Source organism: Oxyura jamaicensis, chromosome 5 (assembly GCF_011077185.1).
Source record: "Oxyura jamaicensis isolate SHBP4307 breed ruddy duck chromosome 5, BPBGC_Ojam_1.0, whole genome shotgun sequence".
NCBI classification, from domain to species: Eukaryota; Metazoa; Chordata; class Aves; order Anseriformes; family Anatidae; genus Oxyura; species Oxyura jamaicensis.
In genome coordinates, this window is record NC_048897.1 from 25,410,389 (window position 1) to 25,436,914 (window position 26,526).

Below are 26,526 nucleotides of genomic sequence, written 5' to 3' on the forward strand. Positions count from 1 at the left end.
GATAAATAGAAGTGGGTTTCTGAGAGCACATGATGTTGTGGCCTAAAGGGTGCCTGCTGGTCCTGGCATGCCAGGGTTCTTCGTCAGGGTGAACGGTTGGACCTCGGGTACCTTTTACCAGCAGCTTGCAAATACTGGCTTTCTCTTTTACTACGTTATGAAGATTAATAATAAAATCACACAGCCAAAATAGAAGATTGAGAAATCCAGGTGTAACTTTCTGTTCATGGCAGACAGCTCAATGCCATTGCAAATTTTGTGCAGCCCAGGATTATAATGCAAATAGCAGGCTAATTTACGCATAAACAAGCTGCTGTGCACCATCTCTTTGCACTGCATGTAACCCCAAAGCATGTTTCCAAACACTGACATCCTGACACCTTAAGCAAACCCTTTTAAAGAGCCACGGCTCCTGAGATCAAATAGATTCGGGAGCAGAGAACTCGAGTCTAGAGCTCTTACATTCTGTCACAGGTTTGTATTTTAGATCTCAGTAGTGGCAACAGCTGTTTAGTTTGTGTTAAAATGTTGGGTTCCTGCTAGTAGTTTAGGACTCTGCAACAACCTACTTTTTTCACTCATTGCATCATATGATCTAAAGCAGGGAGGTCACAGTGTTCCAGCTACGTTGCCAGAAGCAGTTAAGCGAACATTATTGGCCTCACAGGCAGGTTATACCCCAGGTAAACCTGCTGCTTGCTTTGGAAGAGCATCGTTTTACTGCTGGCCTGGCAACCCAGGCTGCGGGAGCTTTTGGGGAAGGGGATGGAGCACAGCAGGGCCCCAGGTACCCCGTCTTGAACAACATGGATGCTAACAGCAGTTTCGACTCTCCAGAGCTTCTGCTCTACTAAAATAGTCTGAAAGGGAGTTTTATGTCTTGCCCAAATCCTCTTTTTGCACAGAAAAAAGAAAAGAAGAAAATTGTTATCTTTTCCCACACTGGGCAAATACCTCCTGCTTTCTCTGTGCCTCCTTCCTCAGCTGCCCCCCCTCCCCAGCAGCTGCACAGGGGGCAATACAGAACCAGAACAGCCCCTCTTTGCACCCCACAAGCCACTTGTGCAAACCCTCTGGTGCTGCTGGCTTTTTCCTACCTCGCCGGGGGCCATCACACCCCAAGAACCAAAAGGTATTGGGACAGACCTGCAAAGCCAGCTTTCCCCACCCTAACTTCTTTACATGATATGCATTGTTTTTGTCTTTTTTCACACTTCATTTAGACGCTTAGTTGAGACCCCAGTTACGCTTTGCAGATGATGCAAAGGGTACAGAAGCACTCCCCAGACCATGCTGTAATTGGCTGGGAAGAATTGCCTGCCTGCCATCACTTCGAGGTGTGCCGTGGCTAATTGAGCTCCTCGTAGCCAGGTTTAATGCCTCAGCTCATCTCTAATGTGCAGCAACCACAAATCAAGGAGCGAGGCTGCGCTCGGGGATCACTAGAACAGAAAGCACCAAAGAGTTTACTCCTCAGCACCTCCCACAACGAGGAGAAATGGCCTTACAGCAGAGGGGAGATGCTGCTGTCTTCACAGCAGACTCCCAGGGGATCCGTTCCCACCTTCCTTGCCACAGCTTGCAAAACAAATCTAAAGTAGACATGCTGCAAGCAAGGATGCAGCCGCATCTCCTAACTGCAGGGATTAAAGATAGCTGTAATCCCAATGGGGTGGGCTAGTAGCTGCTAACAAATGCTCTGGGGGAAGAAATCTGGCTGGATTTGGGTGACTTGATGGAGAGAGAGCAGAGTTCCCGACTGGAAAGACTGAACAGGACTGATCCAAGCCCTCAAGTCCAGATGGGACAAGGAATGAGAACCAGGTGAGGGAGGAAGGAAAGCCCTGGAGGAAGCTGTTCTACCTCCTTCCTTGTCTTCCTCCTCAATTCTTGGCCCTCTAATTGCCATGTAACTTGGCACCACCCTCTTAATCCTGAAGGAGAAAACCTTTCCTACCTTTCAGGTGCCTACGGATCTAGCTCCGCTAGTGTGTGCAAAGACTTCTCATTCAGCTGCATCCTGGTATCCAGCTGCAACAGCTCCGACAGCCACAGGACAGATTTTGGGGAAAAAAAAATAAAAAAAAATAAAAAAAAATCCTATTGCTTTGGGTAAAGGAAGAAGAGTTAAAAAACAACTGCACAGCAAAAGCAGATGAAGAGCATGTATTCTTATGCCACTCACCTATCCCATGTTTCCTGAGGGCTTGCAATCATGTGTGACTAGGGATTACTGGCCAGCATTTGCCATGGTTTCATGATTTCGCCAAGAGCAGCAGAGGGTTACAAATGCTCCTCTCCCAGAGCCCAGAAGCTCAGCCTCTCCCCTTCATGCCCTGCTTAGGACCTTCCGGGGAGCTGCAGGGTTTCTCAGCACAGAGCACCTCCTGTGGTGACCCTCACGGCCAGATTTACCAAGCAGACACCCAAAACCCCATCCCTCTGCAGCTCTTGTGGAGTTAACCAAGCAGCAGCCTTGCCATCACATTGTTCCACATGTACGCCCTGTTCCGAACCAGCTTCGTCAATATTGGCTCCCGTCTTGCTGAGCAGGGTGGGACCTTGTTTTTCTAGAATAACAAACTGATCTTGCTGCGTACTGGCGGCGTGCAGGCTCTCAGAGGGCTCCCACAGACCCGCTTTTAAGCCGTTTCTGAAGGTATGATTTTTGTTTAAGTCACCCAGTGTTGAGTTAGGCACCTGGGAGGAGCTGGGGATGGGATCCTCTCGTTTCTGTGGGGAACACCTGGCTTGCTGGAGGCTGCCGTCCACATGACAAGGAACGAGTGACAGCCAGATTTAGATGATGGGGACATGGGACATGGAGATGGACCTGTCGTGCCAGGCCTGTCCTGCCCCATCAGTGCGATGGCAGAGCGGCCGTGCACATTTTTGGGGTTGGGCTAACTCAGCCAGCAGTGCTGGGGCAGCTCACAGCAGACCTTGAAAGGTGAAGCTGATTTGGAGCAAGTCCCAGGAGTGCCAGGCTGAGTGTGATGGTTCAGGAGACATTCAACCTCGCTGCTTTTACTTAAATAGCTGTTTTCCTGCTACATAATAGAGATGCACGTTCTTAAAAATAAGAAACCTCTCTGGTGAATGACAGCCAGCCACAAGCTTTAAGGTCTCTGGATCTGCAGTGCAGAATCAGGACTAATGGATATATGCAATTCTTTGCCTGTTAATCTACAGGTTCTTTTACTTTCATGCTATGCTCTTCCTGAGGGTTATACTATAGGTGAATTCCTCTGGATGCCATAGAACTGCCCTTCGGCCTGCCTGTGATTCTTGGAGCATTTTTATGGCAACAACTTGTTGCACATTAGCAGTGAGTTAAATTTCTCAGCCAGTTTTAAAGGCTCCTCTTAGTGCCTTTTTTTTCAGGGAAGTGTTTATTTAGACTGAGATTTAGCTCTCACCCACACAAGGATGTCTCTGCCAGTCACTTCCCGTTCATTTCTACTGCTTCATCCCCAGCAGAGGAGGATGGGGTACAGAGCATATACCCCAGCAGCTGCACGTGGTCCTGCAACAAAGGTACAGATAATACAGTCAGTCATGAGAAATCATAGAAGAAAATAGCTGGTACGAACAGCAACATCTTCTGAGGTGAAGAAATCACGCACATTTAGAGATTCTGTGCAGGAAGTTTCACTAAGCTGATTCCTGCTTTCAAGCTTGCTTTGGGCTGTGTAAACCAGCAGTAATTTCTTGGAATAGATCCTGTCCAAAGCTGGGCTCTGTTTCTTGGCTGCTCTTGTTTGCTAGAGTTGGGTGAAATGTTTGCTCCCTGCAACGATTAGTGTTCTAGTCTCATCTTAAGCAATCATGAAGGAAAAAGAAAAAAAAAAAAAAAGAGAGAGAGAGAGAGAGAAATAATAATAAAATCTCCCACCACCAAATGCTATTCCTAACCAGAGCTCTATTGTAAATGGGTGTAAAGGCCTAGGGGGAGGGAGCATTCATCCCTGCTCCTCTCTAGATGGATTCAACCTTTTCCTGTGAAGGGTGATAATGCTCTTAAAGGATATTTACCCTAAGAGGACTGGAAGAATCCCTTCCTCCAGTCCTCATTGTGGTTACTTAGGCTAAGCAGGATGAAAGGCTATGGCGAGCCATAGCCTAATGGACCACTGCCATCTTTTTCTTGAAGCAAAGGAACAGAGATGGAAGTCCAAACTATGCTTATTCTTCTTCCTAGGATTGTCAGGTTACTTCTAGGGACAGATGACAAACTCTCCAGATCCCTTTCTTCAAATTTTCAGAGGCCTTCCCTCAGCTTCAATTACAGGGACCCAGCGTGTTCTCACACGCTTTCCCCAAGCATCTTCTTGTCAGGCACTGTCAGAAGGCAATAAGCAGAAGGGACAGTAACTGAATCATAGGGTCACAGAGTGTTTTGGGTTGGAGGGGACCTTAAAGAGCATCTAATTCCGACACCCACCACACCAGGCTGCCCAAAGCCCCATCCAACCTGGCCTTGAGCACTTCCAGGGTTAGGGCAGCCACAGCTTCTCTGGGCAGCCTGTCTCAGTCTCTCACCACCCTCTGAGTAAAGAATTTCTTCATTATAGCTAATCTAAACCTACCTTCTTTTAGTCCGAAGCTATTTCCCCTTGTCCTATCACTCCACTCCCTGAAAGTGTCTTTCTCCAACTGTAGGAGGCAGCAGTGGTATATGGAGGGCAAGGAAGCAGGCTGAAAAGAAGCTTGCAGGGAAATCACAGGTGTGGCACATTTCCAGCAGCCTTTCATCTTGGAAGACCATAAGCTGCTTTGTCAATTGCTCTGGCCAGAAGCAGTGAAATCCAGCAGAAGCCTGCCTGTGTGGCACTGATGAGAACAGACCCGTGATGGTGCAGCACTGATCCAGCGAGCACAAACACACATAAATGATATTGCATGCCCAGAAACATGACCAATTCTGTGCATATGGGCCTAAGCTGCAGTTTATATATGACTTGCATACAGACCTTTTCCTTCCCAGCCCGCATCCTGCTTGGGTCGTACAACACAGAGAGGTAGTGCTAGCAATGCTGACCCCTTTCTTCCTTCTCTTTCTCTCAGAGGAACAAGGCATGGCAGAGGACAGCTCCATCACGCTCACCTTGCACAGCTTACAGCTGCCCTTTTCCAATACTTGGAAGTATGGGATCTTGGTAGTAGCCATCCTCTTGCTCCTGGTGGCCCTGACCATCTTAGCTTGCCAGGTGTGTCAGCTCCAGAAACGCCACAGGGCTAGAAAAAGTAAGTATTGGGCAACAATGCTCAGCAGCCACCAGGGGCCTGTGTTTCTGCTACCTTCTCCTCTCAAAAAGCAACTTCCATCCTGGACCAGATGCAGGAGATGAGCATGGCTTCGCTAACAGCTATGTCCTCAGTTTCTATGCTTCCAACTGCGAGCATTTCAGTCACTGTGCCAAGCACCGTGCCCAAGGTGCCCTGACCTGAGGCAGGCGAGGGACCAGGTCCCTCTCGCTGACATGATGTGGAGCTGGGGCAGGCCACCTCTCCTGGCTGTTACCTGTAAGGAGACAAACGGGGCACACATTTCAGGACCCCAAAAGCATGCCCTGCACACACAGTTGTTGTAGCCTTGCTATGCCAGGAAACCAGCTGCTTCTTCAGCAGGCCAGAAATGTATGCACGGCTTCTCCTGTCCCTCCAAGCCCATCTGTTATCACAGGCCCCAGGTGATGCCAGGCTCACCAGCTCTTCCTCGCTCTCATTCCAGCTCTCCCCAGCCTCCTGTCTCCCAGTCTCAGCAATCCCCCTCTGCTTGGATGGCTTTTACAAAACAAGAATGATAAAAAATCCAATCCTCTCCTTCCCTTCCCAGCTGCACAGTGTCACAAGCCATGTTACTGAGCATGGCCCACCCCACTTCTCTTGTCTGGGAGCATCAGGCCAAGTGTCATCTGAACACAGCTTGCTCGACGGCTCCAAGCTGCATTTATATTGTAAGCATTTTGCAAGGCTGTCCCCAAAATTCTAAAATATAGGGCATTCACACCAGGAGGTTGGTGCCAGCATCCAAGCGATGGCAGCATTAGCGTGGGACCCTTCAGCAGGTCTCACAAAAAAGGCCTTGCTGGTGACAACGTGGTCCCTACAGGAGGAAAGGTCAAGAGAGGCTGTAGGATCTGTTGTCCTTCTACCTGTACCCAGCTTTTGGAGTATCCCATACAAAGGTTCTGATTTCCAGAGATGGGATTTTTTAATCTCTGTGCTCCCTAACGACTTTCAGAAACTCCCAGATAAAAATCCCATCCTCAGACTTTCAGCCTCCATACATCATCTCCAAGCTGGACATCACTTACTTGGCTTTTCTTTATTCCCACAGAGAAGAAATACCACAGTGAAGACAGGGTGAGGATAAAGGCAGAGAATGGCTTTTGGGGGAAGAAGATGCCACCTCTCCTGCTTGACACCTCTAAGGCAAGCCGTGCAAATTTCAAGGCAAGTACGTTGATGCTAGGGCAAGGTCGAGAGCCATCCTTGTTTGCAGAAACCCCACAGGGTCAAGAGGTGTGCTGACTGACAGCCTCTCACCTCTGCTAGAAAACAAGATGCAAAAACCTGTGGCAAGAAAACATATAAAGAAATAATGTCTCCAGCTGAAAGGAACGGAGGAAGCAAAATACTGCTCTTTCACTTAAATAACAACCTTCACGTGGGGTGTCAGGGCCAGACATGTGTCAGGGCCATGAGCCCACTCGCCTGTTTCCCAGGCAGGACCAGACAGTCCCAGAGACACACAGGAGGAAAGGGGGGGAGCAAAAGAAGCAAAGCACTGACACACGAGGACCCCAGAGGGTACTGCAGTCTGCCCACAGCCCCAGTGCACTCAGGACATGTGTGTCATCGTCCTTCAGCCTCCCAGCGGGTACTGGGAGTGCCCTGGGTGAGTTTTGGGTGACATATTCAGATTTAGAAGTCTCCTAAACAGGGCTGCTAGGAGATGCTCTGGCTCTGCAGGCCGCAAGCAAGATGTAGGAGGTAGGTGTCGCGGTGTGCAGCAGGGACCTTTGCAGCTACTTCAGGTGTTTTGGGGGCAGTCGCAGAGCTCATGGAGTCTGTTGCTGAGGGAAGTGAAGAAACCCACAGTGCCATTTTTGGGGAAACTGATGAAAAACCTCACTCGATCAGAAGTTTCACTTCTCCTTGCTTCTCCTTCATCCAGAATGTATTGGGTTTTCTTGAAGAAGCAACTGTGGGCCTTTCCTGTCCCCTCTCCCTCCCCCACAACCCGCTTTCTTCCCCACTTCCAGCCTGTGCCTCTGTTACCGGAGGGATGTGGTTTCCAATAAAACAAATTCCTCAAGTTCCTGCTGACCTCCCCGCAGCTGGCCAGGCCTCGCTGCAGAGCAGGAAGCGGAGCGGCAGTGAGGCGGGCGCAGACAGCTCCGCAGAGGGGCGAGAGCCTGCTCAGCAACAGCCCCAAAATACCACCAGCAGCTGCTGAGTACAAAATGGCTATCGCAGGGCTGCAGCTGCTCATCTCCCACTGGAGAAAAAAGCATGGTGAGAAAGGAAAAATGCTAAAAGAGTGGCCATCCTGCACGGCCAGACAGCTGTGCTGATGCCCATGCTCTCTCTGGTGCAGTGTGGTTGTCGGGCTCCACTGTGCAGGGTACTCAGCGTCATGTCCACGGCACTCATTTGCAGAGAAAATGAAAGCAAAGAACACTTTGAAGCTGCTGGGGATGCCCCAGAGAGGCCCCCGTGGCACAGAGCCCAGCAGCGGATGTTTGCATGGGGGCAGTGGGAGCTCGAGTGCAGATCCCGAGGGTAGCAAAGCTTCTTCAACCTCTTTCTTCCCGTGGTCTGAACCAGCCCATGAGGCTGTGCTATGCCAGGGAGCTGGTCTGTCAGGTGCTGGCATGACTGCACGAGCAAAAGCACTAGGTATCAACACACCTTCTGTGCCTGCCATTGTAGGAAAAAGAAGAAAATTTAACAACACCACACTTTAAAAGACCCATCACTCTCTCTTCCTCTCATCCTCATTTTCCTTAGATGACGGAGTTACGAGTGGGGCCGGATGAGCCACATTCCTGCCCCTCCTGCAGCACCGCCGAAGACCCGAGCACTGATGGGGGACTCCTGCCCAGCTCCCGGGGCAAACTGAAGTTCTCTCTCCTCTACCGCAGAGAGCAATGTGAGCTGCTCGTGAGCGGCCTGGAGGCATGGGGGCTGCCAGGCCGTGGGCACACCGGGTCTGCTGTCCGGGTCCGACTGCTGCAGGAGGTCCCATCCCGCATCCCTGGGCTCCAGTGTGTGGTCCAGGAGTGGAGAAGCCGGGTGGTGAAGAACTGCAGCAGGCCAGCCTTCGGGGACCATTTTGTCTGCTCCCTGCGGGACACCAAGATGAAGAAGAGTACTCTGAAGTTGGAGGTGGGCTGGGGTGCTAGCTCTGGTAGCAGGCATAGAGCGTTGCCTTGACTGCAGGCCTTTCTCTTGAGGTGTCTCCATCTCTTATCCCTCTGAGGAACAAAAAAAAAGGGGGTTGGTAACACTCCAGACTCATTCACCAGGTCCTCTTGGATGAGAGCCAGCTGAGATGCTGGCTCTTCAGCGACAGAAACACGACCAAGGTAACCAATGTCATGTGGCACTGACAGACAGAAGGGTCAGAAAGCCTGGAGACCCTAAACACTTTGGCTTTCAAAGGCGTGCCTGACTGGTTTCTTGGGCATTTTAAGGCTGTAGGGGTGGTTTGATTTCTCTGAAATCTGTATTTGCTTGTGTTCTCTTGTCCTATGTCACAGCCATTCCCTGTAGAAATCCCCTGGGATGCATGGTCCTGCAGTAGGGTATGGCATAGAGGCTGGGGCCTGGGGTAAACACATGGCTGCCCCCTGAGCTGAGGGATATCCCACAGTGCTGGCAGGGCAGATGGGGATAACATGGTGAGCAGATGCAGCCTGAAATCTCTTCTACCTGATTCTTTCTTACTGTGGTTTGACAGCTTCAGACTTGCCTCACTTAGAGCCAGTTCAGGTGTGCCTCTATAACACTGCAGCGTACCCATGAATACCCAAGGGTTTTTAATGTGCCTTGGCAACAGATAGCTGTGAGACACCCTATACACTCGGGTGTCTTTGAAATGCATGCTGAGGGGACAGCAGCAAAGCCATCACCAGTGAAATCCACAGCAGACAGGACATTTCCCAGCCAGTCCCACTGCTCTCTCCACAAGCCAGCAGCCAGACACGAGCCAGCAGTGAGCTGGGGCAGGAAGATGAAGTCTTTGTGCTTTCTTCCTTTTTCCACTTTATACCATGGAGCTCAGGAGTTCAGCTGGAGGCAGAGGGAAGCGGATCACCCCAAAATTTGGAGTCTCACAAAAAAAGACAAACCGGAGCTGGAACAAGCTCACAGGTCTGGAGGTGTTGACTTGAGGTGCAACCAGCCAGCAATTTCTGTTTCAAAAGGCATCAGTGGACTAGACAGACTGTAGGTCTGAATGTGAACGGTGATCCCCATGTGTTGCTGCAGATCTCATGTTCCCTGACTGATGTCCAGACTCACATTACTTCAAAGCCCCTCTGATTTGGCCATTACATTTTCCTGTCTCAGTTTTGTTTACTCCTTGCTCAGTTTTTGAGTGCCACTTTCACAAGCAAAAGCACTTGGCGGGTTTATCAAAGGAAACCACCGCAGCAAAGCAACAGCTTGACATGGCTGCAGCGGAAGGGCAGGAGCACAGTACAAAGAGGAGAGCTAGGCTGTGCAGGCAGAGCAAGAGGTGGAAGGAGAGATGGAGGTGGAGCTTCAAGAGACCTCGGGGGAGCAAGACTGCTAGCTGCTGAAGTGGTTTCACGCTACTCCCTTCCAGACCCTGGCAGATTCATGCACTGACATTGAGCTATAGGCTCCAAGTGTGACGAAGCAACAGCAGTAAATCTGTTCCCCATCAGGCAGCAGTTTTAAGTGGTTTCATTTGAAAACTAAAACATGCCTGCATAAAACGTGTGCGCAAAGCCGTGGCCACACACTGTGACCGTGCTCCCGAGAGGGAAGCAAGCAGTGAAGCCTGGGAGCTCAGAGCAGAGCTGGGAAATGGCTGCATGCCGGAGAGCAAACTTCTGGGGAAACAGCTGCGGAGGGCAGGCACAAATCAGGGCTGAAGCCACGTGTGAGCACATGCAGAAAACACCCTGAGCTGTCCCGGAGCAAGTGTGGGCAGCTGTCAGAAGACATGCTCTTGTGCAAGGGGATTCCAGTGACCACCCGGCCAGCTGGGAGGGAGCAAACCTTGCACAGAGCGAGGGCAGGATTCAGCAAGGCCAGAGGGGCCAGGCCGTTAGCAGAGGTGGAAGCACTCCTTCAGGTGACACTACTGCATCTGAATTTTTCTTCTTGCCATGGGCATCCTTTGCTATCAGGACTGCATGGCTCCCAAAAGCCTGGTGCGCACCAGTGAGAATGGAGACACGTGGAAATAGCCAGCTCCCCTTGAAATGAGGTGTGGGCCATGTGGATGTTGTGGCACAGCTCCATCCCACACCTCACCCTATGGACATGCTTTTTTCCTCTCTCCCACAGGTTCAACAGTTTGACAAATACTCCAGAAACGCTGTGCTGGGGGAAGTCAGGGTTGCCCTGAGGGAGCTGAAGGCTTCCCGAAGCCTGGCTGTGTGTGCAGAGCTGCAGAAGACCACAAAGGTAATTAATGACTAACACATGGCCTTACCCAGTGTGCTCACACAATGCCAGGGAGCTGCGTGTCAGTACAGTCACCCGTTAGTTTTATTAGTGGAAAATCCCAGCCCTGCATCCCTGGGGTCCATCTGTGGGATGCAGGTGGTAACAGACCCCTTCTGCTCCCAGCACCCTGCAGAGCGCAGGAAGGCTGGGGCGTGGAGTTTCAAATTGCCTCTTAAAGGTGAGACCGCCAGGGAAGGATTGAGGTGTATTGATGACCAGGCTTATGTTGCAGCACCTTTTCCCTTCTCCACCTGCAGGGACAAGAGTTCACAGTGCGTTGCACTGGCAGCCATTTGGTTTGTTTAGAGACTGATGGTCCATAAGGAAAACACGAGATGTGTTCCAATAAAGAATTAATATTGGTTTTTAAATGATAGCTGTGTATTTTAAATGGTTGCTAACAACAGCAGTGCATAACGTACCAGAGAAAAAGTGGCATCCCTAGTCCAGCAACCGGAACAATTAACTGTAAGAAACATTGATTTGTTGCTTATACATGGGAACTTGTTGCAAAATGTGAGCAATGTGAATTTAGTTGCAATCCTGCTTCTCATAGCACCCCAAAACGTCACAGTCTGCAGCCTCTAGTATTTCCTGTGGCCCTCTAGAAACAAACAAACAAACAAACAAACAACAACAAAACCTGTGGTGCCATAAGAATTAGTATTTTGTACCATGAAATCAGCAGAGATGTAGTCCGTATGGTAGTACCTCATCTCTCACCGCCCCTAGGAACAAGAGAGAGCTGGAAGCCTCTTTCCTGTAGCCCAGAGCAGCTCGTTTAACTCCGCTAAGTGATGGTTCGGGAACTGATGCTCTGTGATGTTCACTGACAAACCAGTCTGGGTTTGGTGAGCCTGAAAACTCAGAATTGCACCTAGGTAATCCAGCTGAAGGGGAACAGGGGCTCTCTTGTTCCTCACCAGGAAAAAGAAACTGCTACACCAAACAAATAAAGAACCAATGCTGGCAATTGCTGTAAGTTAAAAAACTAAAAGTCAGTCTCTATAAAAATGCTGAAAATCATGGTATGGCCAGAATGCTGTCGTGGTCCTGCAGCCTCAGTTGATGGGCCCATCAGAGCACCCTGGTGAGCTGCAGAAAGGTTGATGTGTGGTCCCGGTGGCAGCAGATTGTTGCACTGGCTGCTCACTGCATGCTCTTCTACCCTCCCTCCACAGGACATCGTGGGGGAAGTGCTCGTGTCGCTGAAGTGCCTTCCCATCTCTCAGAGAATAGAGGTTGGGCTGCTCAAGGCCAAGACGACTCCCACTTGCAGCACTGCAGGTAAGAGTAAGGGTTTTATATCCCCTGTTGGCTGGGCTTGTGTTGTGGTTTAACCCGGCCGGCAGCTAAACACCACACAGACATTTGCTCACCCTCCCCCCTCCCTCTCTGGGATGGGGGAGAGAAACGAGACAAAACTGAAGCCTGTGGGCTGAGATAGAGACAGTTTATTAGGACAGAAAAATAAAATAATAATAATAATATGTACAAACAAGTGATGCACAATGCAATTGCTCACCACCCGCAGACCGATGCCCAGCCCATCCCCAAGCAGCCAGCCCCCCACCCCGGCTAGCCACCCCTATATATTGTCCAGCATGCCGTCAGATGGTGTGGAATACCCCTTGGCCAGTTTGGGTCAGCTGTCCTGGGTCTGTCCCCTCCCCGCTCTTGCTGCACCCCCAGCCTGCCCGCTGGCAGGACAGAGCAAGAAGCTGAAAAGTCCTTGGCTTAGTGTAAGCATTGCTCTGCAACAAGTAAAACATCAGCATGTTATCAACATTAGTCTCATTGTAAATCCAAAACATAGCACCCTACCAACTACTGGGAGGAAAATTAACTCTCTCCTAACTAAAACCAGGACAGCTTGTTGCTGCTCTCTGTTCTGCTGCCTGCTATCTTTTCTCACCCACACAGAAGAGCATGGGGGTGTTGAGAAGCAGGTCCCTTTCATGCCCATCACACCCCAGCCTTGACAGAAAAGCGCTGCTGAATCAGCCCCCAAGGCCCATCACACTAATGAAACACCCAGCTACTTCTTTCGGGCAGCGTCTTTCATCCCCTTCCCTCCATCACAAGACTTGAATTCCCTTTCTCTGCTCTGCAGAGACCCCAGAACTGGATTTCATTACAGTCCTGTTGCCCTCAGTATGGAGCCAATTTGCTTTTCCTCTTGAGGATACCCTGGGGCAAAGGAAGTGCAGAGGTACTACGGCGCTCCTCGGGGTTGTAACCAGAGCACCACTATCATCCATCAATCTCCACCAATGAGATGACACCTGAGAGCAGACTTAGAGATGCTCTGCATTGTAGATAAGCTGTGAACAGCTCCTTGCCCTGAAAAGGCTGAGGTAGAGCCACCTTTTTTTCCTATAAAACAACATTTGATACAGGCAATCAGCCCAACTCAGCCGCACTTCAGATTTTGGACCCTTGTCTTATGTGCATTTCTCTCCTGCACCAAGCAGTGAGTTGGAGGAAGAATGGGAAGCTGTTTTCCCCCTGTAGCTCTCAGCACATGAACAGCACGAAGGCAGGCAGCTCTTTCCTTTGCCGCTTTGTGTCCTGCTCTCCCTCTTCGCTGTATTCCCAAGGTATCCCCTTGGGACTGAGAGAAGCACAGCAGACTTTGATATCCCTGGGCTACTGTCTCCTGGGCTGAACTGTTCCCACAGCCTGGGCTGAACTCTTCCCATGGCCTTACGTGCTCAGAAGATCTCTTATCTGAACCTCTAAAGCCACACTTTTCCATTTCACTAATTAAATACAGTTAAAGCAATTGCAAAGGCTCCTATCTGTTGTTTCAGTCCGAGCTTTGCTGCAGGTGTTGGGTTTAGCATAAGCATTTCTAGGACTAACAGAAGTAAACTTTCCTCCATCGCCCTGTTCCTACTAACTTCAGAGCTTGTTACACAACTGCAGAACTACTCGGAGGTTGTCCTTGTCGATCATGCTCTGCCTTTGCAGGATGGTGAGGATCACATAGCTCCTACTAGCTACTTACCTATTAAGATGCCTTGGCCAAGTGGTCTGATTTCCAGCATTGCTGAAGCCAACTGAGACAGAGACAGATGCTGCAATGCTCCCAGGCCCCTCTCTTTCCCTTTCTCTTTCCCTCCCAGATGTATATGCGAGGATCGATGTTTCCTGCAGGCGCCACAGACAAAGGCACCAGAAATCCAGCCCGCGGGCCCACACACCGCTCATCATTTTCAACGAGACTTTTCTGTTCCATATGCCTGAGCCTCCAGCATGGGACTGCACCGTGCTTGTCTCCATTTACCAAGTGGGTTCTGACCCCAGGCACCTCATCGGACAGGCCACAGTGGGGAAGAGCAGAGCAAGGGAAGCATCCGACCACTGGGACCTCGTGAAAAAGTCCATCCAGCAGCCTGTAGCTAAGTGGCACCCTCTCCTCATTTAGAGGAGCACCGGTTCCTCATGCTGAAGTTGGCCAAGTTGTCTTTCACAAAGACAAACGAGCAACGCTCACGGTGGGCACAGCTAAAAGATGGGTCAGAGCCTGGAACTCTTGATAAGACAGAAGTAATGATCTCTTCCTTGTTTGGCTCCCTCCCACTCCGTGCTGCTGCTCCTGGCGGGGAGAAGGTTCTTCATCTCTGCTGGTCCCGTATCATATCTAATATAGCAGCAGGGTTTTAGCAGCGCCTTGGGCTGAAGGTTTGCACCTATGGAAGGAAATAATGCCTGCCCTGAGGTGCTCACTGCTTTGGGTGGACAAGAGGAAAAAGGGGATGGGGAGGAGGAGTCACAGCTTAACATTTCACCTGTCTCCCTCTCCTGGTCTGATAAGAAGAGACCCATTTGTCATTTCCTACACTCCTAGCATGTCCTTCTGACTAATTTCCCAGGCTTTCACGGTGGCACATTCCCTCACATGGATGGCAGCAGCCATCCTCCCTGCCTGCCTGCAGGCAGGTGTGGGTTGGAGCTCCAGCTTTCCTTTTTTTTTTACATTTTTTTCTTAGTGACAGTCCTCAAAAATCCTACCTCTGCTCCAGTCACAAGACACGTAAGATGTCACCTTACGAGAAAGTTGTTAAATGTGTTTTTGCACATGGTGTGACCAAAAAAAATGCTAATTTAGGTCACAACAGCTTTCGTGGTGTGGGAAGCAAGTGAAATGAGGCCAGCAAAAGAGAAAGGAGAAGAGGATGTGCTGGTGCTGATGCCCTGCAGCCACCAACCCTTGCACAGCTCCTCTTGTGTTTGTTTGCCCTGAAATGTTGCAGCACAGACCTTTAGTTGTGCTGCCCTTGCAAGCAATTACTGAGTGCACATGGCCAGCAGGTCTGACAGGCCCAAACACCTACAAATTGAGGAAGAAAAGGGTGGCTTATAAATAAAGAGATACTATTTCCATATGAATGTATACATTATACAAATAAAGACGTACAGGCATGGATACAGGTGAGCAAATAGCTCTGCAAATCCTACCAGAAAAACATCACCAGAGCAAAGCACTGTCAAACAGCAGAGCCATATTGTTCACTTACTTTCCCCATCTCAAGGCCAACCTGCAACAAATAAATCAGCCTCTAGCTCGCAGGTGAACACACCGCTTAGGAGACTGTCAGTGCAATGAGTCAGTGTGTTTATGCTGTTAAGATAATTTTAATCCTTGAACTGTCAAAGCTCCTATAATTAGCTTCCAGCAACTTCAGATTTGGAGCTATTAAAATGAATTGGAGATTTATTTCTGTGCAGCTGCTCTTCCTGGCTGTTGGCAACTTGACTGGTTTGGGTGTGCCTGTGTTAGCAGGACTCTGAGCATTAACCACAGGCTTGAGTCCTTGCACAGCTTCTCCAGCCTACCCAAGGCAATTACAGACATCACAGTGTTCTTGGGATCGGAGCAGAATTCCCTGCTGAACTGAAAGGAGAAGTGTTGGTGACCCACAAGTTCCTGAGGAGGGACGGTCCCACAAAACACGCAGTTACAGCGAACATCCCGAAAGCAGCACCGATACAGACAGTGGCAGCACGAAGCTCAGGGGATTTCACGTGCTTGCATTTCATCTGAATTCAGAGAGGGATCTCAATTACATGGAAATACTCTTTTTTTTTTTTTTTTTTTTCTCCAGTCTTTTTGCTTCCTTGGTAAGAAATTTCCCTCTGACAGAGTAAATACTACAATAAGTGCTGTGTGTGTGACTATTATGGCCCTGCACCCCAAGTGGTTAACGTGTCTGAGCAGGGCTTCAGACAACATCGTGCTGATGCTTCCCAAAGCCCCACCAAGCCCAGGGCAGCCAGTGGGACACGCAGTGTCCTCACACCCCCTGTGCCTATAGAGAACAGTGCCCCACCAGCCTGTACAAGCTCCCGGGGACCTTAGCTGTATTCTAAAAATGAGCTCTTGGGCAGGACACCTCGCAGAAATGAGCAGTGGCTCCCATATGGGCAGGATGCTCACACACTGCAGGGCTGGGAGCGCTGGCAGGGCATGCCCTGCCTGGCAGAGCATCGTGTAGGGAGCTGACACAGAGCTGCGGAGGTGGCTGGGCACAATAAATACCTCGGGAGGGAAGGCCAAGGACACCTGCACCTGCTTGCCGGAGTTTGAGGGAAAATAATCGAGAGCACAACATCTGCTGTTTCCTCTCCGCTGCTCTCAGGGCATCGTTACCAGGGTGACAAAGAATTAAGCGCTCCCGTTGCCAAAGCAGTCGGAAGTGCCTGTGCTGGCTGCTGCCTGTCCTGTCCCCTTGGTCTCATTGCCCTCCGGGACACCTTTGGGGTTTGTCCCCACAGGCACCATGCACAGCCTCGCGAGCTCTCCCTGGCACGTGTTTGGGACGCAGCGGCTGGGGTGGGAGTATCTTTCTCCTTGAGAGTGCCGTGACCCTGCCCCAAGGTGGTGCTGCTGGGAACTAAAAATAATATCAGCTGCTCATGGATTTGCCCACGGAGAACAGCCACCAGCCAGGCAAAGTCATTTTGTGTGTTGGAAGCCTTGCACCTTGGTGCAGGGGCTAATGGCGAAGCATTTGGTCCACCTTGCTCTGGCACCACGCACAGGACAAGCACAAGCCTTCACTCAGGGGTCTGAGCTCCCACCAGCATTAAACTGGGCACCTCCACAAGCCCTTTATTTCTGGGTGGCACCAGGTGCCTGACTGCCGAGCCCCTCTGAGATCTGGCTTTTGCTTGGGGTGCTTGCTCAGGTCTCAGGCTCACTTCAGGCTCTTCCCTTCCCCACTGACGCAGGGGAAAGCCGTCCCCCTGTGCCTCTGGCACCCCTCCAGCCGGGGCTGTGCCAGGCTTTCTGGCTCTGGGCTCCCCGCATGGAGCACGGAGAGTTCAAGCAACAAACACAGAGCATCCTCTGGCTGGGGAGCAGCGGAACCAGAGCGGAATTCCTGAATTCAGCAAACAAGATCCGCCTCTGGCTGCTGTCATGACGGGGATGCGGCAGGAAAAACAACACTGCAAACAAGGTGCATGTGCAGGGGCTGAGGCAGGCAGAGGAAGAGGTGTAAGCAAAAGGAGGAAATGATACACGGGGCCAAATGAGACTCTAGGGAGAGGCTCCTTCAGGTACAAGTGATTCAGCCAAGTGCAGCCTTAAATTTGTTCTTTGATGAGAGGCAAAGACTTTGCTTCACTCAGCCCTAGGAGAAACTCCGAGCCTTGGAAATGAAGCCTCCTGTTGCCCTCTCCTGCAGCCAGTCCTGCTCCTACAGGGATGGTCTTGCAACCCAAACACAATTTGCTTTAACTCTTTTCAGAGCAAAGAATAAAATTTGGGCAGCCAAACCTCGTAATTCTATTTTAAGCACCCAGCACAGAGAAAAAAGATGTCTGAAGGCTTAGCGATGTCTTTTTAACACTCGAGGTAATTCCTAGTGCATAAACGGGGAGCTCCTATCTTATCTCCAGGGGATGATAACCCCAACTTCAGAGTAGAGCACCGGCCCGGGACAGCCTCTCACGGAGGAGTGCCGTGGTCCCTGGACAATCGCAGCACTATGAGTCAAAAACAGCAGCTCCGTCCTCACCATGGCAACCCTGTGGACACTGAATTCAGTGGATTTTGTGAATGGAAAGACAACCGAGTTTCTCACCCATGGGACAGGTCTCTGCGGGGCACCTTGCACTTTTTCTGCACACGCTGCTGGATACAGGGACCCTGCTGGATTCATTTCTTCTGCCAGCTGCTCAGCAAACCAAATGCATTTTGAATTACTCTAATAAGAGAAATTCCAGCCCCAAAGAAGTCTGCAAATCCACCCACAAGCCTTATCTCTAAGGGCAGCAATCTGACTTTTTTTTTTTTTTTTTTTTTTTTAGTTCAGCAAGACTGACAGCTGGAAAAATACATTTAAGTGAGCATTAACAGGTATCGATAAGGAGAGTCCTGGAAAGGATCCAGCCGGTGTGGGCTGCAGCATGCCTCATGTGTACATAGGGTTCCTGCTACACCAGCAGAAGCGGGGTGGTGGCCAGGACAGGGACGTAAAGCAGAGATAGGTGGCCACATGGGTGGGGGAGCTGCTGAAGCAAGATGTTCATGGCTTGGGGAAAGTTGGGATTATGAACTGGCCAAAGAGAGCCCATGGAAGTTTGCTGTCTGCCCTAATACTTGTGTGGCGTGCAGCGATTCTGCGTTTGCAGTGCCTTACTGCAGTACAGCAGCCACCCAGGGCCTGAGCAGCTGAAAGTTGACAAGGAGACAGAGCAATGTCATTGCTTCTGGATTTCCCCTTCTGACAAACCCTCTCCTAGAAACCCCCTCTGGGAAAAGGAGGCTTCTTTCCACCCCTGGTTTGAGAATGGTGCTTCAAGATCAGCCCTAATGTCACCCTCCAATGTCACAAAGCCTGCCAGTGAAACCCAGCCCCCTTTGCAATATTTCTTAAAAATCAGGTCCTTTCTTCTACCACCACAGTTTCCATTTTTAAAAAAAGGGAAAAGGGTTTACCAACCCCCCCCCCCCCTCCCATAGCAGGCATGAAATGGGACAACATGCTCCCCAGGTGACATCATGGAAACAGAGCTCTGGATATCGTTTTCCTGAAGCACTTGGATAATGCAGAAATGTTTCACGGGCCCTCCCATGCCTAAGGAGTTTCTAAAACGCAAATTGAAATAAAACCCAGCTGACCAGATGCCAGATTCAGACGATCCAGTAGCCTGCACATGTCCTCACGGATTGTGAAACCCCCTTTTGTAAAATGGGTTCTGCTCTGCAGAAACACCCGGTGCTTGCCATGGCCCAGCTGGAAGTGGCTGCTCGGGGGCTGAGCGTGTTACATCTGCCCAAAACCCCTCTCCGAGGCTCAGCTCAGCCTTGTCTGCAACACATTTCCCCCGCTGCTCTGGGGACTGGTGACGGGGATTCTGCTTAAACTTGTTCCCAGGGAAAATGCAAACCCCAGCAGCATCCATGTCTCGCTGCCAGCTGTGTAAAGACCTTTGCTTGCAGTAATGTTTTTAGAAATATCTATACGCCTCTGCTGCCCCAGACTGCTTGCGGCCCAGGTCAGGTAATTGTTGCACTTTGTTTACTTAAGATTAGGCTCTTTCATCTGGGTATCCAAATGGGGAAAGGTTACCTTTTTTTCTGTCATTTTCTTTTTTTCTTCTTTCTTTCTATTTTTTTTTTCCTTTATTTATTTTTTTTTCATTTTTAAGGCGTTCTGCACAGGTGCTGATGTTTTGGAGACAGCTCTGGTCCCTCTGACCGGTCTGGTTCCCTCCAGAGCCCTGCACGGCACAAACCTGTTCCTAACAGCTGTTTCCCCAAGGTATACAAAAGATGGTGGGATTTTGAGAAAACACCCTCAGCAAGTAGTCTGCAGATGCCTTGTTCTCACCCATGGGAAGAGAACTGATCCCTTCCCTAAATGAGAGAAAGACTTGTAGATTTGGGTCAAAACCCACATTAAACGCATGCCTGCAGGCACCTTCCAGAGAATGTCCTTGACATCTGGTTTTAAACATATGTTAGAGAGCAACCCCATGCCTCCAAGCAAAGTCACGGTTCCCAGAAGAACGTCTTAATCATTAACCACAAAATACGTTATTTCCCTGCAATTTAGAAAGCACAGCTTGAGATCGAGATAACAGCAAAGGCCACCAGGGCAGGCACACAGGCCCAGTAGCACCCGAGGAGTGGGGAGAGGTTGCAGAGGGCCTGGGTTTGGTCCCTAAGTGGGACACGAGGGGTTCCCTCGAAACCCCAGGCAGCACGGCTGTGCTGTGCGGGTGCTGGAGCCCTGGCACAGGCTGCCCAGAGGCTCTGGGGGCTCCTCCTTGGGGATCTCCAAAAGCCACCTGGACGTGGGCCTGGGCACCCTGCTCTGGGTGGCCCTGCTGGAGCAGGGCTGGGACCAGGTGGGCCCAGAGCTCTCTTCCCACCTCAGCCATCCGGTGGCTGTCTGCAGTGAGTCCAGGATGGGACTCTGACTGTACACATCCTGTATGGACTTGTTTTGGTCTCTACTACCTGAAAAAAATAAAGGTTTCTCACACAGACTCCTCATTGCTGAGCAGTTCAGGGAGGCCTTCAGACCTCCCTGTGCTCACTACATGAGGGTTTTACACACAGGAGGAAGGGTTCAAGTCAGCAAAAGGTACCACAAAATGAAGCATTTAAAAGGAGCAACTGGTACCCACAAAGTTGTTAATCAAGATGTCCTCAAGCTAGTTTGTTTCTTTTTCTGTATATTCACATGTTCAGATGGCCTCCTGCAAGTAGAGACTGGATACTTTTTGTTAAACAAATGGACCCAAAACTCTCCTGTGGCCCTGGAAGGCAGAGCTTTGTTTGATTTTCTTAAGGCTGAGGACAAAGGAGCTAGTGAGGGCTGCAAACAAAGGTCGTGCTGTTGGTTTTCCTTGCAAGGGCGCTGACCTGCAGGCAGATCCTCTCCTGTGGTCGGCCCAGCATCTTTATCAGCTGCCCCACAGCCAGCCTGCCCTGCAGCCAGTCACTCTCACTGCACACACAGCATTTGCTTTCAAGTACTGAAGCTGAAATCAAGTTGCTGCAAAGGATGGGCAGGGCCCAAATCACACAGACGTGGAGTTCCCAGGGTCTCCAGCAGCAGGCGAGGAAATCTGGCACTGAAGCAAAGCAAAGCCCTCTGCCTTCTCCCCTCTGTTTGCAGAGCTCATGCCGTCCTTTGCCTGCATCTTAACGCAGAATTCAGATAGCTTTCTGCTGGAAATCCGAGGCAGGGTGGAACGACAGCCTAGTAACTAGTCTGCGCCTGCTGTCTTCATGGCAACCCTGCCGTAATAAACCACTAAAACAGCAGCCGTGAGCCGTGTCCAAACCCAAACCCATATGGCAGAAGCCCACAGCCACTTTTGCTTCACATGAACACACATGATGACAATCTAGGCCCTCTGTTTTTACCATTTTACCTTTTTCCATCTAAGTGGGAGGCAGCAGGACACATCTGTAGTACATCTCTTTGCCCCCAAAAGTATTTTTTTTTTTTTTTTTTTTTTTTAATTTAGTGCTTTTCCAAAGCTAAAGGATCAGATATGAGAAGGGCTATCACAAGGTAATTAAATCTGAAGAGGAAAAAAGAGCAAAGTAAACACTTGTAAAAGTAAGTAGTTGCAACATGAAGCCATAAAGCACATGGAAAATATGGCTACATCGAGCAAAAGGGCAGAGATCAGCACGCATTCTTCGGATCTGTATTAGAGGGAGGTGAAGGTTAAGCCAAGGAAAACTATTGTTTTAGCTGGGGCACGAGGAGAGAGCACTACTGAAAGCCCTCCTCTTCTGAGTGACATCCTCTTCTTCTGCACCAGGGTTAGAAATTCTGCACAAAGGGCAACTGGCCTTCGTGCAAGCTGCCCCCAGTTCTCTAGGGAGGACACAGCAAGAGCCACTGAAATCCCTTCCAGTGACCCAAAAGAAGATGGAACTGCAGGCAGAGGTTAAGCCCAAAGTTCCCCTGAGGAAGGAGTGGGCTCAGCAGAGCCAGGATGGGCAAAGCTCTGTTGCAATTTCTGGGACAGAAAGTGTAAATAAGCTGTTGGCCTGCTGACCTCCAGCTACCACAAGGGGACAAACCAAGCAGTAACACTTAGCTCCACTAGATCCCGAGTCCAGCTCCCTCAGGACCAGATCTGGTGAGCACCAGGTAAAGCTATTAAAATTCTTTCTTTCTTCATCATACACTGGAAGGATATCAAGCTGCACAGGGTGGTTGCTCTCCAGGCTATAGTGACTCACTGGAGATGGGCTTTTAAAACTCCCTCCGCCTCCTGCCCTCTCTCTCTGTAACTTCACACGGTGTATCTTGAGCCCAGCATATCACCACATGTATTTCTGAGAGGTCAGCAAGCTTGTACTTACAGAGCATTCAGCTTTTCCAGAGACAAAATATTAGCTGCTTTCCAAAATAAAGCTAGTTTGATGTGTATTTATACCTATGTTACCAGGTTTATGCTGTTCTGCCACTGAGAGAATCCATAATGCACAAGTAGGCTGGAGTTAAAGTTACTCTCAGAGCAAAATATGAAGTGTGAACAGAAAGTGATTACTGCATGTATTTGGTCATATCCATGCCAAGATTTCTGCAAACCTCCAGCAGCAAGTGAAAGCGAGAAGCCTGGTTTGGGTGTCAAAAAGTCAGTGAGGATCTGGTGTCCCCATCTGTGGGGCACACCTGGGAGGCCACAAAGCAGCCAGGCAAAGGCAGAAGCATGAGCCAAACGTGGGGGACCCCGCTCCCTGGAAGCTCCACGCTGCAGGACACGCTTTGCCCACCCAGGAGGGGAGCCAAGAGGTACTGGAAAGGCACGGCACGGCATTCCCCTGCCACCCGCACAGGTATACACCAGCCACGGGGGAGGTTTAGGGTCGAACCAGTGACTTGTGCCACTGGGGCATTTGTGCAAAAGCTAGTTACAGTGTCTCCAGTTTCGCCCATTTTTACATTCCCTTCCTCTATTTGGGGTTATCTTTACTTTTTTGGGAAGTGAGAACACAAATTTTGACACAAACAATGGTTTCAGATCTAACCTCATTGGACCACCTGTCTGCAGAAACTGCTGCTTGGCTGTGACAACTCATTTTTCTGACTTTTTGATGAAATTGAATGGTAGAAATTACCATAACCATGTGATCCACATGCTCCTCAGGAAATAAACTTGCACATTTATAGGTGTACAAATTCCTACTTATATAAATAATTTATAAAAGCCTGCATATTTATAAATAAATGTGGGAAAGGAAAGGAAATTAAGATTAATGGAAATTATTCATTTTACTTCCAGTTGTGTACACTTTCAAACTGGAATGAAAAACATCTCAAAGTTAATTTCAAAAACCTTGAGTCTTGGGTCTTCACCCAAAACATAATTTAATGCAAATAAATGATTTATTTTTGAAAAGAAACCAGTATTTTTCCAAATTACTCTACCAAAGGATTTATGAAATAACCATTTTCCTTTACAGCTGTAGCCTTCTAATTAGACTTTCTTTGTAAGGTGACTTTTTAAACCCTTCAGAACTGAGACATTACACACAATCCTCTATAATCTCTTCCTGGGGAAATTATTGTATTATTTAATACTCTTTGTCTCGGGTAATTACAGCAGGCTTCCTTCCGCCTTTCTATTTGTTGTTCTCTTTATTTACATCTGCAATAGGCTTATATGGCCATGGTCTATACTGACTTCCAGTTCACACAGTTCAACGTGGTGCAGTGAGATGTAGCTATTTAAACGAAAAGAACACGGGCAAATAGGGATTATGTGGCATGGAAAATTTGGGTTGCAATGCCCTTTCCTTTGGTGTATGTAGACAAGACAAATCTTGCATGGTGGTTTCCTGACAAGCTGCAGGAGGATGTGCAATGGCAGAGGGAAAAACCCAAATGCAGAGGAAAGTCTGAGAGTTTCCAGATGGCAAACACCAGAGCAGAGTTCAGCAAATTTTTGCGATTATTGCAGGAAGAGCAATGACCTCAAAATGTTTGATTCTCTGCCCAATCGGAGGTTGTGCGTGCTACTTGAAGGTAGGAGATGCTCTCTCCAAGCAAGGGCACAGGCAACTGGTAATGTTTTGACACTTTACAAGGCTGTGCCTTCTGGCTCTGCTCTCTTCTAGACTTGGTGGGAACTGGCAGTTTCTCACGGATGCCATCACAGGCTGCCAGGACTCCTGAGCTCTGCTGGGCACCATTTAAAATCTGCTATGGTGCCACCTTAGACAACAATTGCCAAATCTGACTTTACAGCACCTTGAAAGCTGTAGGTTTCCAATATTAGGAAAGATGGCCAATTCCTGGGTCATATTTTTTATAATAAGGGAATAACGAATAGAAATAACATTCTTTTTGGCGTGGCAGCAGAAACAGCATTTGCAAGGCTTTCTGAGCCAGCAGAGTGGGCTGGACCTTAACCACTGCCTGCTATTTATTGCTGGCTCTGCCACAGGCCGTCTGTGACCTGTAACAAATCACACCACCTCTGCTTACCCTTCTGCCTTTTCTAGCACCAATCCTCAGATGAGCACTTCAGTCCCATGCCGGGCTGAAGCTCAAACCAATTCCCTGTCAAGAAGCTTTCTCCTAAGGCAGTGTTGATGCGAGTCAGATCAGGCTGCATTCAGAGTGCGTTGGCTGACCCCTGCTTAATGAGAACGGCAGACACAAATCATACGCATCTGTTTGCACATTATAACACAATCACACTTAACCCTGAGTCAGTAGGAGCTCTGCATACTTTGAAAATGAAAGACATAAACAGTGAATTTCACATCAGGAAAAAACAAATGGACTGTTTGCCAGTGATCAGCTTTGTTGCCTGGGTACCAAGTACAGTAGCTCCTTTTTGCTCCCTGCCAAGGCCCTGTAAGTGCGCGCTGTATTTTATTTCAGTCCAGAACCATTATGGCTATTTATTCATCTCCGGTGAAAGCTCCATTTGCTGTTTCAGTTGACATAGGCAGGCAGGCATCAGAGATGATCCTGCCTGCATGCAGAGGGAGCCTGGCCAAAGCTGCCTCAAAGATCTTTCAGGGAGGATTTGAATTGTTAAAAGCCTTTTTCTTTGCAAGACACAGCAAACTGTGCTTCTCCCCCCTACCTTCTTTTTTTTTGCAAGTCACAGAAACAATACATGGCTGTGCTGCGCTGCCTGGCAGCTGCTGTCAGCTCCCAGCACCAGCTGTATCTCGCTGCTGTAGCTGAATTCTGGTGGAGAAACAGCAGCAGGTCAGTTGCATTCCAGCTGCCAGACTTGTGATTTTACTGTTCCTAAAAAGCTGTGATGATTTACTGTGGATGTGGTCTGCAGAGAGGGAAAACTAGCGTCTTGAGGCATCAGCAGATCCAGTCACTGTGATTCAACACAGCATCCCAGCTTAACACAGGAAAAAGTACAATCCTCACTGACAGCAGCACATCTGATTGAGACATGCACGCACAAAGGGAGGGAGTGACATTTTCAGATAATTGCTTTTCAGAAAGCAGTTTCAGAGGAATGACAAACAGTTGTGTTAAGTTTGTTAGCATCTTCAGTGCTGGGGAACGGGGATTTGCCAGCATAGCTTATACTGAAAGTCTCACTTTCATCAGCAGGTCTTTTCTTCCATGTCTGAACTTGCAAGGTGATGTGGACACTAAGACAAGAATGCGAGTCATGAGATGTAAAGTTAAAACAGGAAAAAAGCTCAAGCACAAGTTTTCTCTGCAAATCACGTGAAAGAAGGATTAATCAGTTTTACATTGCCTGAGATTAACTATTTTGAAGTTAAAGAAATGATTATAACCACATTTATGCCAAGTCCTATGAATATGGACTCACAAAACAGTATCCCATTACAGAAGTGCTGATACATATAACTTATCGCTTGGCTAGTTTAAAATTGAGCTTTAACCATTGTTACAAGATTGCCCCAAATTAAGGGACTATAGGAGAAAACAGGAAATGTAGCAGTCGTGTGTGTTCAAAGGAAAAAAATGATCTATCCTTAGCATGCAATCTACAGAAGACTACTACAGAAAATATGGAAAAACTACACTTGGAAGAAGAGCCTAAGCAGTGGTTTCTGCTCACTAGTTTTGAGTTACCTGTGTCCTCACTTAAGCCTACCACACCAGCTGGAAAGAACCTACCCCCTTTAAAACACTCATTTAGAAGAAGCACAAGACAGCATGTTTTGTCTTTTTTGTTTGTCTTCATGGCCTCCTCCCCTAGAAGGAATACAGCCCTTTTAGGAATACAGCCCCTTTCAACTAGCTGCATAACATCATTCTGAATTGTTTCCATCCCTTCCATTACCCTCTGCCCTTCCCACTGGATTTACTGCATGCAAAAGCATATGTTAAATGAAGCCTTCAGGAGCCTTGATAAATTACCCAGATATTCATATTACAAATGCTTCACATGGTACGTCAGTAAGACAATACATGCTCACAGCTTTCACCTTTGTTTTTAGCATGGTGAACAGGACAGCATTCAAACTGACCCATTAGCCCTTTACTGTAGTTAACAAGACAGGAAAGCATTGAAACCTAAACCTCTTCTCACCTCTAACGCTCAGTTTAAAGTGTATAGGTTTAGTCTACCTTTGCTTTAACTGCCTTTCTTCCTCATTCTTTCTATTAGTAATCAGTTATACAATAAATGCTAAAGATGCATTTACGTAGAGCATTTAAGTAGAAGGCAATCCCACAGCATTGAGCCTTAAGTTTAACTTAGTCTGCCTTGAAGGTATTCAAGAAAGTACTTCCAAGCGCATATTAAGGCAAGAAACAGCAAATGGTTTATCCTGCAGATACAATGAAGACTTAAGAATATCAACTATGA

At 48.9% G+C, this 26,526-nt stretch overlaps 1 protein-coding gene and 1 long non-coding RNA gene across 5 annotated transcripts; one reads left to right on the forward strand and one right to left on the reverse strand.

Moving 5' to 3' along the window:
- Positions 1-2,203: 2,203 nt before the first annotated feature.
- LOC118168089 (synaptotagmin-5-like) lies at positions 2,204-14,816 on the forward strand. Of its 3 annotated transcripts, none has more exons than XM_035328204.1 (7): positions 2,204-2,659; positions 5,068-5,247; positions 6,344-6,459; positions 8,020-8,397; positions 10,552-10,671; positions 11,895-12,035; positions 12,585-13,833. In XM_035328204.1, exons 2-7 carry the CDS (start codon positions 5,079-5,081, stop codon positions 12,693-12,695), a joined length of 1,035 nt encoding a protein of 344 aa, XP_035184095.1. In that variant the 5' UTR covers positions 2,204-2,659; positions 5,068-5,078; the 3' UTR covers positions 12,696-13,833. The 3 variants fall into 3 exon arrangements, with proteins under 3 accessions (XP_035184095.1, XP_035184093.1, XP_035184094.1); XM_035328202.1 differs by lacking the exon at positions 12,585-13,833 and adding an exon at positions 13,842-14,816 and having other exon boundaries at positions 2,210-2,659; positions 11,895-12,000; XM_035328203.1 differs by lacking the exons at positions 2,204-2,659; positions 12,585-13,833 and adding exons at positions 3,415-3,537; positions 13,842-14,816 and having other exon boundaries at positions 11,895-12,000.
- Positions 3,374-5,041, reverse strand: LOC118168090. Of its 2 annotated transcripts, XR_004751350.1 has the most exons (3): positions 4,590-5,041; positions 3,627-3,790; positions 3,374-3,526 (listed from the first exon to the last, which is right to left on the reverse strand). It is a non-coding gene; the product is annotated as an uncharacterized LOC118168090 (long non-coding RNA). The 2 variants fall into 2 exon arrangements; XR_004751351.1 differs by lacking the exon at positions 3,627-3,790.
- Positions 14,817-26,526: the final 11,710 nt, after the last annotated feature.